This window comes from Phycodurus eques, chromosome 13, assembly GCF_024500275.1.
Source record: "Phycodurus eques isolate BA_2022a chromosome 13, UOR_Pequ_1.1, whole genome shotgun sequence".
NCBI classification, from domain to species: Eukaryota; Metazoa; Chordata; class Actinopteri; order Syngnathiformes; family Syngnathidae; genus Phycodurus; species Phycodurus eques.
Window position 1 is genome coordinate 17,155,405 of NC_084537.1, and position 18,698 is coordinate 17,174,102.

Consider the following 18,698-nt stretch of genomic DNA (forward strand, 5'->3'; position numbering starts at 1 on the left):
TTTTTTAATGAGAGTAAAGTTGTAATATGTCAAAGTTGAAAAAGTAGTTATTTTACAAAAAGGTAATATTGTCAATATAGTGTTCAAGTTTCAAGAGTAGATTTTATGTGTGAAAAAGTCTTTTAAAACAGGATTTTAAAAAGTATTTTTATGAGAGAATAAACATGAGGATAGTCATAAAATAGTGAAAAAGGCGTAGTTCTGAGTTTTATTTTATGAGGGGGACAAATCCAAATGGTTAACACTGAATTTATATATATGAATGATATTCATGAGGATAAAGTGGTAATATGGCAAACTTGAAAAAAGTAATTTTACAAACAAGTAATACAATATTGCGAATAGTGTTCAAATTTCAAGAGTCATAATTTTGAGTAAAAAAAATCTTAATTTTCTGAGAATGAAGTCATAAAATTGTAAAAGTTTAGTATTGATAAAAAGAAAGTTGCCATTTTGTGAGGATTTTTTTTAATATTTAGAGAAATGGTCGTAATATTTATGAAGATGACGTCATTGTGAGCCCATTCCGTAAAATCTTGGGAAAAACCGCATTCCCGCCCCCAACCCCCAACATGGCCATGCATGGAGGAATGCCGTAATGCCGCCAATAAACGAATTGCGTCCTTAGCGTCCACTTTACGGTAAAGGCTGGTGTGGACCCGCAGTGTCCACGGACACGATCAGGTGATCCGAGACCGAGCTACGGCGAGCCTACCGCGGGAGGGGAGAGACACACGCATCCATCGGGGGGCCTAGAAGGCACAATGTCATGTAGCGAATGTCGGCGCCCACCCGGTGCTCCTCATTTCCGCCTCGGCGTTGGAGCGACATCTTAGCGACGAACCGACGGACTTCACGGTCGTGTGCGCGTGTGTGTGACGATGGCTCGTTAGGGCCGCCGGCGCACGTTTTCCCTTTATGAGCGATTCCCTTTGCCACATAATTCGTTCAGCATGGGGCTGTGCTACAGTCTGCGCCCACGGCTCTTCGGCGACCTAAGCGGCTCCATCTCCAACGCCGCCTCGGACTCGGAGCCGCATCCGGACGCGGCGACCGCCGCCGCCGCCGTATCCGCGCCGACCCGCGCCCAGGGAGCTCGCACCGCAGACGACGGCGGCGGCGGCGGCGGCGGAGGAGGATGCGAGCCGGGCCGGGCGCACGTCTCGGCCGGGGACGGCGTGCTCATCCAGAACGGAGGAGGCGGCGGCAAGGGGACGACGTCGTCGTCGTCGCCGTCGTCCGCCGCGGCGACGACGGCGGCCAAAGAGCGAGGTGGACGCCGCCTGCAGCTGCCGCTCAAAAGCAACAATAGCGGCCACAAGCAGAAAAACTGGGACAAGCTCCTCATGGAGGAGAAGGAGGCCGAGAAGGAGGCGAGGAAAGTCAGCAAGAGCATCGACCGGGCCCTCAAGGAACTCAAGCGCGAATACAAGCAGACGCACCGGCTTCTGTTGCTCGGTAAGACACCTCCGCTTCCTTTCCGCCGGGTGACAGCGGTGCTGTCGCTGTGGCCTGTGGCCGGATGATGTCACTGCTCCGCCGGGGAGGCCTTGTGCCACAGGCGGGCTGTCATCCGCATGGACACTTGGGCCTCGCATTTATGATGACATAATAACACACTGGGAATATATACACTGGTGAATCAGAATCAGAATCAGAATCATCTTTATTTGCCAAGTATGTCCAAAACACACAAGGAATTTGTCTCCGGTAGTTGGAGCCGCTCTAGTACAACAGACAGTCAATTTACAGAACACTTTGGAGACGATATTCAATTATTATTTTTTTCCCTTTAATTGATGCATCAGACCCTGCGATTGGCTGGCGACCAGTTCAGGGTGTACCCCGCCTCCTGCCCGATGACAGCTGGGATAGGCTCCAGCACGCCCGCGACCCTAGTGAGGAGAAGCGGCTCAGAAAATGGATGCATGGATGAATGAATCAGATTTGAAAGACGAAATTTCCATCCCTTAGCATGACATTATTTCAAATTAACAGTGCAGAAAATGCGCAAACATAAATTGATTATGATCCAGTTACTGGTTCGATCCCTGTCAGGTCAGAAAATCGGGAAAAGTGTTGATCATTGTTTTCGAAGTAAAAGCAGATGTCTGCATTATTTTGATTCAAACAAAGATAATCAAGTCTGGCTTTCATGAAGGACTACATTAATCAGAATACGTTCCAGTGAGAGGCTGAAATTCCAAGGATTTGGACAACTTCAAGTGAAACAAGGTCTCGAAAACGATTAATCGATTATCAAAATCATTATTGATTCATTAGATGATCGATTAGTTGCCGATTAATCGTTGCACCTCTAATGAGCAGTATTGTGTTGACATCACTGGCTATTTTGACTATTTATGCAAAACTGCATAACTTTCTCAAAACGCTACACCTTTGTCATATTGTCAGCCAACTAGTTGCCCGAGTCATATAATTTGAAAGTTTCATAAAACAAGAAAAAAATATTTTTAGCAAAATATTGGTATTTTTTTGTAACAAAAATGACAATGAGGCCAATTATATACCAAAATGATCCTCAAATTTTCCAAATAGTTACGGAAAAGCAAAACCTTTATGAGATGAGCCTTTGGTATTTGAATTCTTCTGATGACTTTCATGTTTGACTTATATTTTTCTAGTCACTTTATTGATTATGACTTTATTTATAAAATGACTACTTTTTCCCTTTATACATCCATCCATCCATCCATTTTCTGAGCTGCTTCTCCTCACTTGGGTCGCGGGCATGCTGGAGCCTATCCCAGCTGTCATCGGGCAGGAGGCGGGGTACACCCTGAACTGGTTGCCAGCCAATCGCAGGGCACATACAAACAACCAACCATCCACACTCACATTCACACCTACGGGCAATTTAGAGTCTCCAATTAATGCATGTTTTTGGGATGTGGGAGGAAACCGGAGTGCCCGGAGAAAACCCACGCAGGCACGGGGAGAACATGCAAACTCCACACAGGCGGGGCCGGGGATTGAACCCGGGTCCTCAGAACTGTGAGGCTGACGCTCTAACCAGTAGGTCACCGTGCCGCTTCCTTCATACAGTTGTGATTTAATTCTTACAAAATTACAGCTTTATTCTCATAAAATGACAACTTTATTCCTCATAAAATTATGTATTTACACTCATAAGAGTCCCAACTTTAAAATGAAAGAAATCTTCTCATAAAATAGCAACTTTCGTCTGACTTAATTCTCCTGAAAATGATGACATTCTCATCAAATCACAACTTTATTCTCATCAAATTGTGATTATACTATTTATTTATTTTTATTTTTTTACAATCTGAGGGGCTGTTTACGTGCCTACGTAGGTGCTGCTGTTTTTGTTAGCAAATGGATTGAGTCGTCCGCTTTTTGACAAAGAACCAGCAGTAGGGCCAAAGCTATCGGATATTTTTTAGAATCGAGTCTTTCCCTGATTATCCTGTCGATTAATCGAGTAATTGGGAAAAACATATTTTGTGTTATGACACAATACCGATGCTAAATGCGGAGGTATTATTTTTGTCCGTTTTTGGTCGCCATCCTCACATTCTACACTATAGTATCTGTGACTTTAAATGTGTGTGATAATGACTTTTTTTTTTTTTTTTTTGCCAAATGTTAGAACTTTGTGATAAAGTGACGACCTACTGTGCATACACAGCCATGTTCTGTGGTCCAGTATATTGTCAAAGTGCACCAAGTGCGTTTGAGAGCAGGCCTGGGCGTAGCCATCATTTCAAAAGTGGCTGGTACAACTTGTTACGGAGCAAGCCATTTCTTATGAGCAAATTACTGTTTTTATCGTCTCGCATTGATTCAACCACTCCTCTCCGTAGTGGCTTAAGAACTAAAAACTGTCAAACTCTGCCTGAAGTGAAAACACAGTGACAGTGAAGCATATGCAGCCAGATAATGAACTAACCAATGGCAACACAAAAATTCATTAAACATCATTCTTGCCAGAAAAATGGTAAGGAAGTGAAAAACATTTTTTTGTTATTATTTAAAAAAGTCCAAATCCTCAAATTTCCACCTCACAAATGTCACTTGTGTTTTTTAGAGATTACGTTTTATGAATTTTTAGTATACTTACTATAATGTCCTTGCATGTGGGAAAGGAGAGACAGGCTCACGATTTTTCAACTGTTTATTGAACGATGGGAGAAGCGTAAAATACATGAACTTAATGAGCACACTCACACAAGAGCTGCTGTAGGCCACTGCTCATTCTCAGACACTCACACACCACGTCACCATGCCCCGCCGCTGAAAGGCACGGATAAGCACTGTATTTTGTATACGTTTTTCTTTAAATTTATTTTTGTGTACAAATACATTTACAATGTGTGTTAAAAGGTGTGTTTCAATAAGTTTAAATATGTTAAATGTGTGGCAGTCCAAAACTATATAAATATAAATTGAGTGTGCATGTGCACGCAAACAGTCACGATGCGTTCAAGGATGGCTCGGAAAACAACGTGTTACAACATTTTAAAAATGACTTCTGTTCTCCCGTAAAAGTCTCAGCTGTTTTTTCTCTTTAGTCTTAAATTAAGGACTTCTCCTAAACGTATAATTTTTTTCTCATAAAATCACTACTTTTATCACCATAAAATTACAACTTTCTAATCTTAAATTTAGGACTTTTTTCCCCCTCATAAAATTAAGTAATTCTGTCACCATAAAATGACGACATTTTCCCAATAAAATAACGACTTTTCTAAAAATTAAGGACTTTTTCTCTGATAAAATGTTGACTTTTCAAAAAAAAACAAAAAACAACAACAATCTTTCGACATTGTGACTCCCCCCCCCCCCCCCAAAATGTACCACTTTTTTCTCGCAATGTAACGATGTCACATTTGAAAAAGCACATTAAGACATTTACATTTTTGAAAATTGTTTTAATGGCTGTGAAAATATGGCCGGCACACATTTGGGAGGTGGGAGTGGACATTTCCCCCCGTCCACTACACTCATGAGTAGGCCACAGAGTTAAGAAGTGGAACTCATTGCCTATTAGTCACGCACGCACTCGGACTGGTCCATTGCGTCATCTCCGCATACATGAGCCATCACATGCCCTGTAATTGTACCTCAAAATGTACTACATGGTTTTCACATCTAGCTTTTTTTTTTTACTCAATTTACATTGGTTGTTTGGAAAACCTTTGTGGTCAACCAACGCAGACGACTGGAACAGGAAGTGGCTTTTGTATCTCGCGGAGAAGCCATTTTATTGTCGCTCCTTGGTGGCATGGGCCGGTGATCACGTATCATCGTCTCTCTGTTAGCATTCAGCATTAGTATGACTCTATTGACATTGATGGAATTCCTTACTTTCTTTCGTTGGTTTGTCAGAAACAGCAGCAACAATGTTGCCGGGTCGATTTGACCCGAGGCTGTTGAATGATCCAAAATTCATGGTAATTTAAAAAAAAAAAAGTACATTAGAGAGACCTGTATAGAAAATGCCATAGTTTTATGTAATTTGTATGGAGTAATGTTGACAAAGTTGAGACAACTCTTCTGTTCCGGGTCAAACTGACCCACCATCTTCAATCACCACAACATAAAGCATCCATCCAGTTTCTATATGAGTAAAATTTGAAAAGAATTAGAGCAAGAATAATAAGAAAATGTTTTTTTGAAAAAGATGAAAAACTAAAATATTCAAAAAATATATTTTAAAGGGTGGCACGGTGGCCGACTGGTTAGAGTGTCAGCCTCACAGTTCTGAGGACCCGGGTTCAATCCCCGGCCCCGCCTGTGTGGAGTTTGCATGTTCTCCCCGTGCCTGCGTGGGTTTTCTCCGGGCACTCCGGTTTCCTCCCACATCCCAAAAACATGCATAAATTGGAGACTAAATTGCCCGTAGGTGTGACTGTGAGTGCGAGTGGTTGTTTGTTTGTATGTGCTCTGCGATTGGCTGGCAAGCAGTTCAGGGTGTACCCCGCCTCCTGCCCGATGACAGCTGGGATAGGCTCCAGCATGCCCGCGACCTTAATAAGGAGAAGCGGCTCAGAAAATGGATGGATGGAAGGATGGATGGATGGATGGATGGATGGTTATATTTTAAAGTAATATTAGAAAAATATTAAAATACTCAATGAAAATTTTAAAATAGAGGCAAATACAAAACACTGGAAGAAAAATGCTGAGAATATTGGGAGAAAAATATGAATATTTGAATATGAATATGAAAAAAAGAATCATTTGATTAAAAATACACAGATATTAGATTAAAAAAACAAAAACATGACAGAAAAATTACAAAAGTAAAAATGAAAAGCTCAAAAACAGTAGGAAAAATACAATGGATTAGACAAAAAAAAAAGACAAATATTAGAAACAATACAAAAATATTACATGAAAAAATACATATATGAAAAATGCACAAATATTTTACTCGCAAAATGTTATGTAAAAACAGAAATATCCATCCATCCATTTTCAACACCGCTTATCCTGGTTAGGGTCGCGGGGCGCTGGAGCCTATCCCAGCTGAATTCGGGCGAAAGGCGGACGACACCCTAAACTGGTCTCCAGTCACTCGCAGGGCACATATAGACACGGACAACCATTCGCACTCACATTCACACCGTCACTGAGTGGGAACTGAATCCACGCTGCCTGCACCAAAGTCAGGCGAGTGTACCACTAAACCATCAGTGACTCAAAACAGAAATATAAAAAGTTACAAAACATACTTACACATTAGATGAAATGTAACCAATACTATAGAAAATTTAAGAAAGATCTCAGAATATTATACAAACACACATGCAGTAGGAAAATATCAAAGCTTGTGACAAAAATACATAAATATTCGATGGATTACACACAAATACTAAAAAAAAGTAAACGGAAAATCCCCAAATATTATACAAAAACACACAGAAAATAACACCAAATGTTAAGACAAATCAAAACAAATATTCAACAAAAATGCATAAATATTAGATGAAAAATCATTGTTTGAAAAAATATTGCATGAAAAATCCACAAAAAAAAACAAAAAGTAAATATTACAAACCAGGACTTGTTGCCAGCCAATCGCAAAGCACAGACAGACAAACAAGCATTCACACTCACATTCACTCCGATGGACAATTTAAGTCTTCAGTGAAGCTAACGTCCATGATTTTGTAATGCGGGAGGAAGCCGGAGTAGAACATGCAAGGTCGACACAGGAAGGCCGAAGCCCGGATTCGAACCCTAAAACTTTCGACTGTGAGGCAGACCCGCTAAACCACTCGGCGCAAAGTCAACTGTGACAGGCTCCAGCTCACCCACAACCCAAATGAGGACAAGCTCGAGAGAAAAGGATGGAATTGGAAACTTACATTCTCAATTTGACCCACCACAAAGCCCCCGAATGCTTTGTGCTGGGTCAAATTGAGGGGAACAAAGGGAACAATCCGGGAAGGACACTGGACTGTGTGACTGCTGTCTTTATCTTTATGGCTTTATTGTGTATTTGCACTGGAGCGTCTGTTGTAAACTCATGCGACTAATCAGTTGCACTTTTAAAAAAAAATATCTTTTACAATCTAGGCTGTCAAATGAACGACGGCTGTCGGAGATAACAAGCAGCTCTCCCACTGTGCGATATTGTCAGATTGCATCACTTCACATGATGTCATCAACAAGACGCTCTCATCTTATAGGCTGCCTCAAATGAAACAGGCTGCCAAATTAAAAGGGAACTTCTACTGTTTGCATACGTTCACGTAGGTTAACAACCTTCCTGCTTTGATTGCGGGACAAAATGAGTTGTTTTAGAGTTGTAAAAGCAAGAAAAATAATTACTGATCTTAAAAAATACAGAGAATTAGAAAATAGAACATTAGAAGAAAATACAGCAATAGAAAAAATACACAAATATCATACAAAAACATAAATATTAAAAAATCACACAAAGTGAGACAAAAAAACACAACAATATTTCAAATAAGTATTAGATGAAAATACGTGAAGAGTTAGCGGCTATTATACACTAATTGCCACATGATTCATCTAATATCACACAACACAAGGCATCCATCTTGTCTTCTTGTCACGCACTGATGACACGTGCTGCTTTCGTTGTTGTTGTTTCCAACAGTTTGTTCGTGGGAAATCCCCGAATCTAACCCGGTGCGATACAGTCCAACCACAATCTAGTCCTGTTTTCTAACTGCTGGCAATATTGGAATGTAGCCACATTTCAGTCCCCGTGCCCACCGCCTCGCATTTCTCCAGGAAGAGATCGGTGCCCACCGCCTGGCCGCCTCGGGGTGCACCTCGGTGCAAATTTGCTCCAATTACTTTTAATAGTATGTTATTATTGATAATTATTGATATTCGTTTATGTGAAGACAATGATCATGTTAATGAGTTCCCAAAATAATTAGAAGACAGACGTGCAACGCTTTATTTCTCTAAAAATGTCTGCCAGTGTTTATATTTTCAAATGATCACTTCTACAACATTCCTAGAAAATCACAATGTCCCATTGCTGGTGAGCCCTTTTTCGAATAGGCTCATTGGCTACTCATAGGGTTCTTTGGGCCTACCTGGTTCCCGCGGGCACCACATCAGAGACCCCTGTGCTAGACAAAGAAATATACATTTTTCCAGGTTGTATTACTGGTATTTGATTGGACAGTGGAGCGGGTGTGGTTTCAGTGCATTCAGCGGACACGCCCACAGCATGATTTTTTTTTAATTTTTATTTTTTTACCATTTTGAAGCCTCATTTTAGATACTTCATTTTTTTTTTTTTTTTTTTATCATTCAAATTTAGCAGGGTTGTATACACTCTTTTCTGTGGTGTGTCAGTTTCACAAGACATTTAGTCCGAAAAGGATTATTTACTTACAAATAAGACTCTTTTCCATGTATTCCATTTTGCCTTCTTTATTTAGTTATAATCACATTTTCCTTCTTGCCCATCACTGGTACCGCACACCCAAAAAGTCAAAACACACTTTCATGGCATGAATGCTCACTAAGCTGTAGTTTTGTGTGAATTTGAAGGTGCAGTTCAGTTCATTTTTTGGGGGCATCGCCCCCCAAAAAACAAACTTGAGTTAAAAGCCTTTGACTCAATGCTTGCCGAGCTGAAGTCTCGCGAGATCTGCTGACATTACACGTGTTGATGGTCGGAACTCCCGATTTGTGTGCCCTACACATTACCACATTTTGCCACTCGAGGGGAGTGTGGGACAGCTTTCCCTGGTGACTACAGTTCAGATTTGGGACTGGGGCGCATTGCGTGTGCGCGCCTGTGCGCGTGATTGCGTGTGTTCATTTTGTTATTGATTGATTGATTGTTACTTATGTTAACGACTTTTTTAAGCGTTGAGTAATAAAATTATGTCAGCCTGCCTGCATCACACCTTGCGGTAATATTAATTAATTTATTTTTGGGATATGCACAATGATAAATATATATATATATAAATTATACAAAATACCCCCCGCCCCCCCAAAAGAAACACGAACAGATGGAACAATAAAGAAGCAAACGAAGCAAAAAAAAAAAAAAAAGTAAAATACTGATAAAGTTCTGATTTCGTCGCAATTGTAGGCATGATTATTTTTTATTGCCTGGACAGAAGCTAACTCATCGTTGATTAAATATTATTCTATATACAATATATGATGTAATTCTATTCTATTTATGACTTGCATTTTTGTAATATTTTGAAACGAGATTTTTTTTTTACGTTTTCATTATTTTTTTAATTGGACAATTTACAATCACAACCACAGTTAACAATGAAATTTTAGTCCTTCTTGAATCGCCATGACTGTTCATTGTATATATAACATATCTATACACAATATATAATATAATTAAAATGTATTTTCTGTTTTGTCGATATTTTTGTTTTCCGAATATTTTGAAACTAGAAAGGTTTTTTAACGTTTTTATTAGTTTTTTTTTCATCGATTGATTTCCAATCGCAACCTCAATTTATAATTATGGTCCACATAGCGTCCATACCCTTGGCAAAAGAGAGGCGCTTATGGGCCGCCATATTTGTAGTTTTCAATCACAAGAGGGCGGACGTTCTGTGGTCGAAAAAAAAGCGAGAGGCGTTCATGGACCACCACCACTGTCGTTTTTTAAATGGACCCCACCGCGTATCGCTGGTTTTACTCGAAGGCGAGAGGCGTTCATGAAAAATAGCGAGGTAGTTTTTGAACGTTGCAGAGGTTTGTAAATCCTGTTGCTGCAGCTAGTTGCTAGTTCATGTCAAAGCCGCCCAGCTATAGACCCATCCCCTCTAGTCAGGCAGCGGTTCGAGGCGTCCAGGTTTCCACCCCTCCTCCGCCGACTGGTGTGACAACAGCACAGCGAGGGACTAAATCGGGGAATGGCTCCTGTCGCTTCTGACACGCGTGTTTCGAAAGCGCCGTGTTTTCCGCCTCCATCGGCCACGGCTACTTCCTGGTGCCACAGCGAGAGGCAGTGCTGAGTTGAGGAGACACAAATCTTGATAGATAGAGGAGAGGGAGGGAGAGAGAGCGAGAGAGAAAAAGAGAGAGAGGGGGGCCGGAGATAGCAACGTTTGGCTACATTCACGGACATTACAAAAGCCTCCCCTTCTCTCTTTTTTTATTTTTAGTTTTTTTTTTTTTTTTGAAAACACGTCTCGGTCTTCCCCCCTTTCTCTCGGCTGCTTCGTCAACTACCAGTCGGATTGGATGACGCTCGGCTGCGGCTAAAAGCGGAATCGTAACGGGGGACGGATTCCTCCCTTTCTCGAGAAGCGTTTCGAGAGATTGTTCTTTTTAAAATTATTATTATTTAAAAAAAAACACTCGACCCATTCCGTCACCATTTTAAAACCACATCCCGGGCGTTGTATTTTCTGTTTTGTCGGCGAAGGAAGGGCTTATTTTCGGGGGCGACGGAAGATGGGTTGTTTGGGCAACAGCAAGACTGAAGACCAACGCATCGACGAGAAGGCTCAGCGAGAGGCGAATAAAAAGATCGAGAAACAGTTGCAGAAGGAGCGACAAGCGTACAAAGCCACACACAGGCTCTTATTACTCGGTAAGAGTCGTCTGGGATGATGAAATGTGAGCTAGTAAACCCCCGCTACCCCCATTTTGCTCCTCGTTTATTAGCCAACATGTCTATTACAGCAGCGCCTTGCTAGCATGTCATGGAGGGAGGTTGGGGGGCGTTGATGCAAGCCCTCAAAATGTCCACCCCCCCCGCCCCCCCTCCTTAATGTGTATTTGTTTTTTTCCAAAGGTGCTGGGGAGTCCGGAAAGAGCACCATAGTGAAGCAGATGAAGATTCTCCACGTCAACGGCTTCAACGCAGAGTGAGTGTTCATTGGCCACATTGGCTAGCTAGCTAGATGTACTGTATCTGAATGGATGGATGGATGGAGGCTCATTGTCATGACCCATCATCACCCACCAGCGCAAGGAGGCCATAGCATGCGAAGCGCCAGTCTAGCAGTTCTTCCTTCCCCAGGCACCGCAGCGCCTGTTGGGCCCAGTTACAACCAATCCATTCCCTCCCCTCCTGTCCTCTCTTTGCTCTCTCTGCATTTCTCTTGCCTCTCTCGCCTCTTACTTTCCACACATGGCGCCATGCATATGTGAGGCTCGGCACGACCGTGTCACGCACATGTCAAATTCACTGCTTCCTATTTCACGGGCGAGGGGGGAGGTGAAAGGTTGCCATCGATGTGGTAGGGAGTGGGGGGAAGGGGGTGCATATCGATGATTTGTTTTTGTAGCACGGGCCTGGCGCGCGCCATTGATCGGGCCAGCGCTCAGTTTGGAACTCGGGACAGCGTAAACCCGGTCAGGCCTGGGATGGCGACCTTTGTGCAATCGCATCTCCAAACGATAATTGCGAGCAACCGGGAGTCCGAAGTGATCGATTTTTTTCAGGTTTGAGTTCGTTTGCCCCCCGGGAATTCAAACGAATGCTGTCCCAGGAACATTTTGATATAATAAACAATCAATTTACATCCAGTACAGGTCATGCTTTAAGTCATATTTCTACACCATCGTTTTCGTCAAAACTTTTCATCAATTTTAAATCACTTTTTCCGTCCTATACAATCATGTTAAATTCAGTACAGGTTAAGTTTTAAGACATATTCCCTCGATAATCCAGTTTTTAAATAGTTCTATTGTTTCCATCATTTTGCAAATACTGCTAATCTGAAAATGATACACGAAGGACATCAGCCGCTGCCGTCATAGGCATTTGTCATTACATATAATTATGTTAAATCCAGTAAAATGCATGTTTTAAGTCATATTCCCGTGATACGTTAATTTTTGCTAGTTCTGTGGTTATTGTAATTTTTCACCCGATGCCTTCCCAGGCACTTTTTGGAATACAGTAGTGGTCAGGTTTTAAGTCATATTTCCATTATGAGATAATTTTTACTCGTTCTGTCGTTTTCGACATCAGTCCTCTGATACCAATAACCTAAAAAGAAAATGATGCGCAAAAGACATCAGCAGGTACTTTTGTCATCATAACCGATCATTTTAAATACAGTACAGGTCCTTTTTTTTTTTTTTTGTTAAATTTCAATAATTAGCCAATTGTTTTTGTAGTTTTATCTTTTTTGTCATCACTTTTCTGTGACAATAACCTGAAAATGATGCGCAAAGGAGATCAGCTGATACCGTACCGAGAGTTTTTTTTTGTTTTTTTGGGTCGTAAAAAAAATTCTTTAAAATCCAGTAAAGGCCAAGTTTTAAGTCATATTTTTGTGACAATCTCATATTTTCCCAATTCTATCATTTTTGTCATCAATTTGCTGATATCCTAAAAATAACGCGCAAAGATCAGTTGATGCCCTTTGGGACTTAAGTTTGACTTTGGGACCTTGTTTTCCTTTAAAATTCAAGGTCCAATTCACTGTAAAGTATTATTTTAGTTCTGTACCGCTTTTTTTTAACCTCTGCCGAGCACAAATAACATTGTCGTTGCATTTAGAGTATTTTGGTTGGTTAGTTGAGCATAAAGTCTAAAACTGATTCAGCCTGATGCTTTTTTGTACATCTGCAGGTTTCAAGTTAACATTTCAGACCACCTGAATCTGTTATTGTCTCTCATTCACAAGATATGACCACAGTATTGTTATTAATGCTTTCAATTATTTACAAATCTTTTGAAAGAAAATATACCTGGTCTGGCATTTTTGACAGGGTTTATGGTGGAACTGTCATTTTTAAGGATAATTCAAGTTTTTTTTTAAGGATCCGCCTGGTAGATGAGTGGGTGCCCTTTTTACTTTTCACTGTGTGCAGCTGCCAACCTCCCCTGGAATAAAAATTGGCTCCATCCTGGCATTTTAGGGCTTCCTCCACGAACCAGGAAGTAGCCTGCTAGCTCAAACTCACAGATGTCAGACTTCTATGCGCTCTACTGAGCGATCCTCTGTGACGCACCCGTCATGGGACGATCATGTCAGGCATTAGGGAACCTTTGCTTGTGGGCCCATCAACGAAAACAGAGGCAAATTGTAATGGAAGTACCTCGAGCAACCGCTTCCCCCACTTCCTATCTTTTGTCCACCCCATCGCCCCAGCTCGCCCGTCTGGCTCCAAATCACCCAGACGACCAATCTTTAGTGGCCTGCCGTACGTAACACTTTTCATGAGCTGCCCACTGTCCTTGTCTTCCTATGCAGGGAAAAGAAACAGAAAATCCAGGACATCCGGAAAAACGTCAAGGATGCCATAGTGGTGAGTTGGCCCGCAGTCCCATTTCACCCCTATTATTGCAGGGGGTCATCGGTTTTACGATGGTACAGAATAGACATGCGATGTTTCGGCTTTCTGAATCTCATGCAATGAAGTAGTTTGTGTAACGGTGGAAGAATTTGTGGTCTCGCAGCTCAAGAAGGCATCCTCAGTTACTTGCGTATTTACTGTTTTTTATTGGATTGTTTTATATTTATGGCCTAGAAGTGTTTTTCATACAATTCTTTACTCTAATTATAACTAAGCTACTGGAATAGTGTAGGTTAGCGATAGAGTAGGAGTTCGGACGTTATTGAAATTTGGGTTATGTCACGCCGTAAACTGAGGATTTCCTGTACAGTGATTGTGCGGTACATGGGAAGACAACCTCTATCACAATATCTATGAAATGAAAGAAGTACAATGTTTTGATCAAAACAAAGGTCTTACACGTCAAGTTCAGTGGTACCTCGAATTAAGAGTTTTTTTGTTTTAGTTTTTTTTTAGATGGACGTAACTCAGATAATTTTTTTTGTCTTGAGTTATGAGCAAAAATGTGAGTTAAAGAGTGCTAGATGGTGCCAGCCAACTACACAACAAGCAACAGATAGTGATAGATAATACCACCAAAATTTGGATTAAAAGGTGTGGTAGCTTAATACTAACACAAAATGCAAACTGCCATAGACCAGCTAATGACACTGGCATCAATGTTGCTGTGTTCTAACTCTTTAAGCAAACAGTGCAGCACACATGTAGACAGACAGGATAACAATACCCACAGGCATAAATTCTTTATCTTCTGCAAAAAATGACTAATATTACTGCTGCATACTGAGCAGCTGTGTTTGTCTTGTATTTACACAACGTAAATGACGGTAATTAGACAGATTTACTACCAGGAACGCACGTTGTACATTTAACGTTTAAACGGACTTGCGCAGTATGTTACAAATATTTAGGTGAACCAATTTTTGTCGAAGGGGTTGTCCCATGTATTGAGAGAAAACCATCTGCGAGACATTAAGATATCTTAGACAGCCATCTTACATGTGAAGTATACGCAAGACATTATTGAATGTGGTAAGTTAATTTTTAGCTACCCGTTTGATGGAACAAAACAACCCAAACAATAGTTATTGGACTGATGTACAGTAGTACCAGCAACGCATGTTGAACCTATGTTTAAATGAACTGAAGCAGTACGTAACATACTTAACAAAATGTGTTTTTATTGCACTCTATTTCTGAAATTGCGCAGCTACATATTTGTTAGAAACACAATGCAAATGCGGTAGTAAGCAGTAATTGGACCAGTTCCAGAAATGCAGGTTGTGTTTAATGTTACGTAATATTGAAGCAGACTCACTCAGCGCGTATCAAATATGTTACAGCAAGTGTGTGATATATCGGAAGAAAATAATCCATAGTGGTGATGTGACGGAAGAAGGGCAAACTTTTTACAAACACATCAAGTGCATGTTTTCATAGCAGTGATTGTGCAATATATTTGAAAAAAAAACATTTGGGTTACCTCATCATAACTTAGATGAGTGGTTCGCAGACTTTACGCAAAGTACCGCCTTAGAAGATGGAAATACAAAAACTGTACCTCGAATAATGATTCAATTAAAATGTATTAATTGCACTTAGCAGGCACGGTGGACGACTGGTTAGAGCGTCAGCCTCACAGTTCTGAGGACTCAGGTTCAATCCCCGGCCCCGACTGTGTGGAGTTTGCATGTTCTCCCCGTGCCTGCGTGGATTTTCTCCGGGCACTCCGGTTTCCTCCCACATCCCAAAAACATGCATTAATTGAAGACTCTGAATTACCGTAGGTGTGAATGTGAGTGCGAATGGTTGTTTGTTTGGTTGTTTGTCTGCGATTGGCTGGCAACCAGTTCCTGGTGTACCCCGCCTCCTGCCCGATGATAGCTGGGATTGGCTCCAGGCAGAAATTGCACGTAAACGTTAAGCAAAAATTTTACCTAAATCAATGTTTGAAAGGCAAACATTTCTAAATGATTACATTAAAATATATTGTACCCCCAAGTGAAATACAACTGAACTGTAATGATTAAATTTAAATGTATTGTACTCAAAAGTCAAGTAAAACTGAATTGTACTCAACAAATATTCTGCACTGGATTTAAAAAAAAGTTGAAGAGGCTAACATGCACAGTGTGAACATTTAATTCAGAGATTCTTTCGAGAGGGAGCCTGCGTACCACCAGTGGTACTCATACCTCAATGAGAACCATGGTCATAGTCCACAGTTTTCCGAACTTTCCCAGCTACGTGTTTGATAAAAACAACACAATCAAAAGTCACTAGACAGATTTAGTTGCAGAATAATGTAGGTTTAATGTTGAAGGGGACTTAAAACTTGTAATTAATCGGTAATAAAACACATTTTAGGTTGTTTGGAAACGTGACCGAAAAAAGTATATCCAAGGACATCAGACAGCTCTCATAGTGATAGCGGCAGGGGTTTTCTCGTGAGGCTCAGATGCAGTCTACATGCTACAGCATTAAACATTACTGTATCACAAAAGCTCGCTCCTCTATTCACCATGATTAATACATGTTTTATTCTCTCTCTCTCTCTCTCTCTCTCTCTCTCTCTCTCTCTCCCTCTCACTGTACAGACGATAGTGTCGGCGATGAGCACTTTAATACCCCCTGTCCCGCTAGCCAACCCAGAGGACCAATTCAGGATCGATTACATCAAGAGCATAGCACCTCTCTCTGACTTTGACTACTCACAGGTACGATGCTCCTCCTCTTTCCCAGCACGCAGGTTGAAGTTTCAGTTTCACTGTTGTGTACATGAGGTCATGTGTGTGGAAGCACCCAGCCATCCTTTTGATATTGGGTGTACGGCGGAGCAAAGCGGGGCTGCATATGAGCTTGAAATAAAGACCGTTGGGGGTTCGAATGTTGTCCTGATTTAGTTGTCAGCGGCAGCATTGTGGGCTAAAGAAACGTATCCGTTTGCTATCTGTGAAGGAATTCTCCATTCGCCACACTTGGTTAGCGCTTTCGCTGCTGCTCGCTGTATACAGCATTACTTTGTACTTTTTTATAACCCGCGTTTTGCGTACCGGATTTCGCAGATCTACCTCAGTGTACGCTGCTACGATAGAAACACTAGAAACTATGCAGCAAAAGCCTGCTGCACTTTATATTATCAGCGCTGTAACACAGATGGTACCACTCACTTCTCCCCCCCTGTTGTGTTGAAAGCAGTTGACCCCGATGTATTTATCGATCTGATTGAGAGAGTCGTGGCTGTGTGAAAGCGCACGATAGCAATGTCTCACATTAATTGGGTTCTGTGTGAAAAGCAAATGCTGATGAATGCTGGTTGTTCTGTGTTAGGGCTCTTCTCTAATTTGTTGTGTGCTTGTCGCCAGCCTTTGACGGGACTCCAAAGATGGTGGCCCTGTCAGCAACCTGATGCGTTTTCAGTGGCTAGCGCCATCTTGGGGGAGGCAAGTTCTTTATTTCCCGGCTTTGTTCATATCAAGCTTGTGTGATTATTTGTTACCTAAACCAAGTAAAAACCTATTTTTATTGAAGTTCGTCATCAAGTCAGTCAGTTAGGTTTTCATTCAGGTTCGTCAGATAGTTCGCCAGTTAGTCATTAAGTCAGGCAGTTAAGTTAGTAAGTTTGTCCGTTTGCCAGACGTTCAGTTCATTTACCTGGTCAGATAGTGATTTAGACATTTAGTTAGAGATAGTTAATCAGTTGGTTACCAGTTAGTAAAGAATGGAATGCATTTTATTGTCACTATACTCATGTACAATGAGATTAATTTGTTTGTTCATTCCACATATTTGCGAAACTGTCACATGGGCCATAGAAGACTTTTTGGAGACAAAGATTGCAGATAGGGCAATTTATTTTTTCTGATTGAGTCACACTCGCATCAATGGAGCAGTCCACCAGAGTAAAACAAAACGTCTATCTATCTATCTATCTATCTATCTATCTATCTATCTATCTATCTATCTATCTATCTATCTATCTATCTATCTATCTATCTATCTATCTATCTATCTATCTATCTATCTATCTATCTATCTATCTATCTATCTATCTATCTATCTATCTATCTATCTATCTATCTATCTATCTATCTATCTATCTATCTATCTATCTACATGCATACATACATACATACATAGATACATGCATGCATACATACACACACACACACACAAAGGTGGAGCTTACTGTTGCAATAATTGTTTTCCTTTTACGGACTACCATTTCCAAAATATTACTAACCCAGCTCACCACTATGTTTGTATGTTTCTCTTTCATGCCGAGGGTTACCCGCATTTGCGACAGTTCGAAAGCCAAACACCAGCAGCAGAGTCCAAAGGCGGCTGCCACCGTGTTGGCACTGGCAGCACTTGCAACCTTTGCCTCGTCCGACTATAAAACCTTCCACCGCTAGCAATTTCCTTTGTTTCAGGAGGTCGACTGCAAACTTGAGCTTTCTTCCTTTACTTGAGGACAATCCTGAATATGTGTTTCTTTCCTGTCTCTAGACAAGGAATATGTCTTTATTCTTTGTAGGTCACATTAAAAGAGAGTACTCTCTGAAACATTAATACAATACTATTGAAATACAAAAATGGGATGGACTGTAAATGCATAATTTCCCAAATCAGGGGGCTCCCCGTGCATGTTGCGATGACTAGCAGAAGTAAGGGTTGATTACACGATGGTTTGAACAATATTCAAGCAAGTTTGGGTTCAAAGTTCAAACCATCGTGTAATCAACCTGTAGTCCTGCTAGTCATCATAGCATACACGGGGAGGCCACTATCCTGATTTCCAGGTTTGGTCACATGACGTTCGCAATGCAAGCGCGGATGCACTTGTGACGTCAATTTCAGTCGACAGCAGAGGGCGAGATTGTCCAACATGGCGGCCCCCTGAAATCAGTGAAAAT

The 18,698-nt window shown here is 41.2% G+C and overlaps 1 protein-coding gene across 4 annotated transcripts in view; it reads left to right on the plus strand.

Moving 5' to 3' along the window:
• The first annotated feature begins 654 nt into the window (after positions 1-654).
• LOC133411382 (guanine nucleotide-binding protein G(olf) subunit alpha) overlaps positions 655-18,698 on the plus strand; it is a 66,436-nt gene continuing 48,392 nt past the window's right edge. The window contains exons 1-5 of one of the 4 annotated variants that reach the window (XM_061693697.1): positions 655-1,458; positions 11,264-11,336; positions 13,680-13,734; positions 16,380-16,499; positions 17,148-17,225. In XM_061693697.1, the coding sequence (XP_061549681.1) occupies positions 954-1,458; positions 11,264-11,336; positions 13,680-13,734; positions 16,380-16,499; positions 17,148-17,225 (831 nt within the window). In that variant the 5' untranslated portion in view covers positions 655-953. Of the gene's footprint in view, positions 1,459-10,136; positions 11,060-11,263; positions 11,337-13,679; positions 13,735-16,379; positions 16,500-17,147; positions 17,226-18,698 lie in introns of those variants that run through there. The other 3 variants (XM_061693699.1, XM_061693698.1, XM_061693700.1) reach the window with 3 other exon arrangements.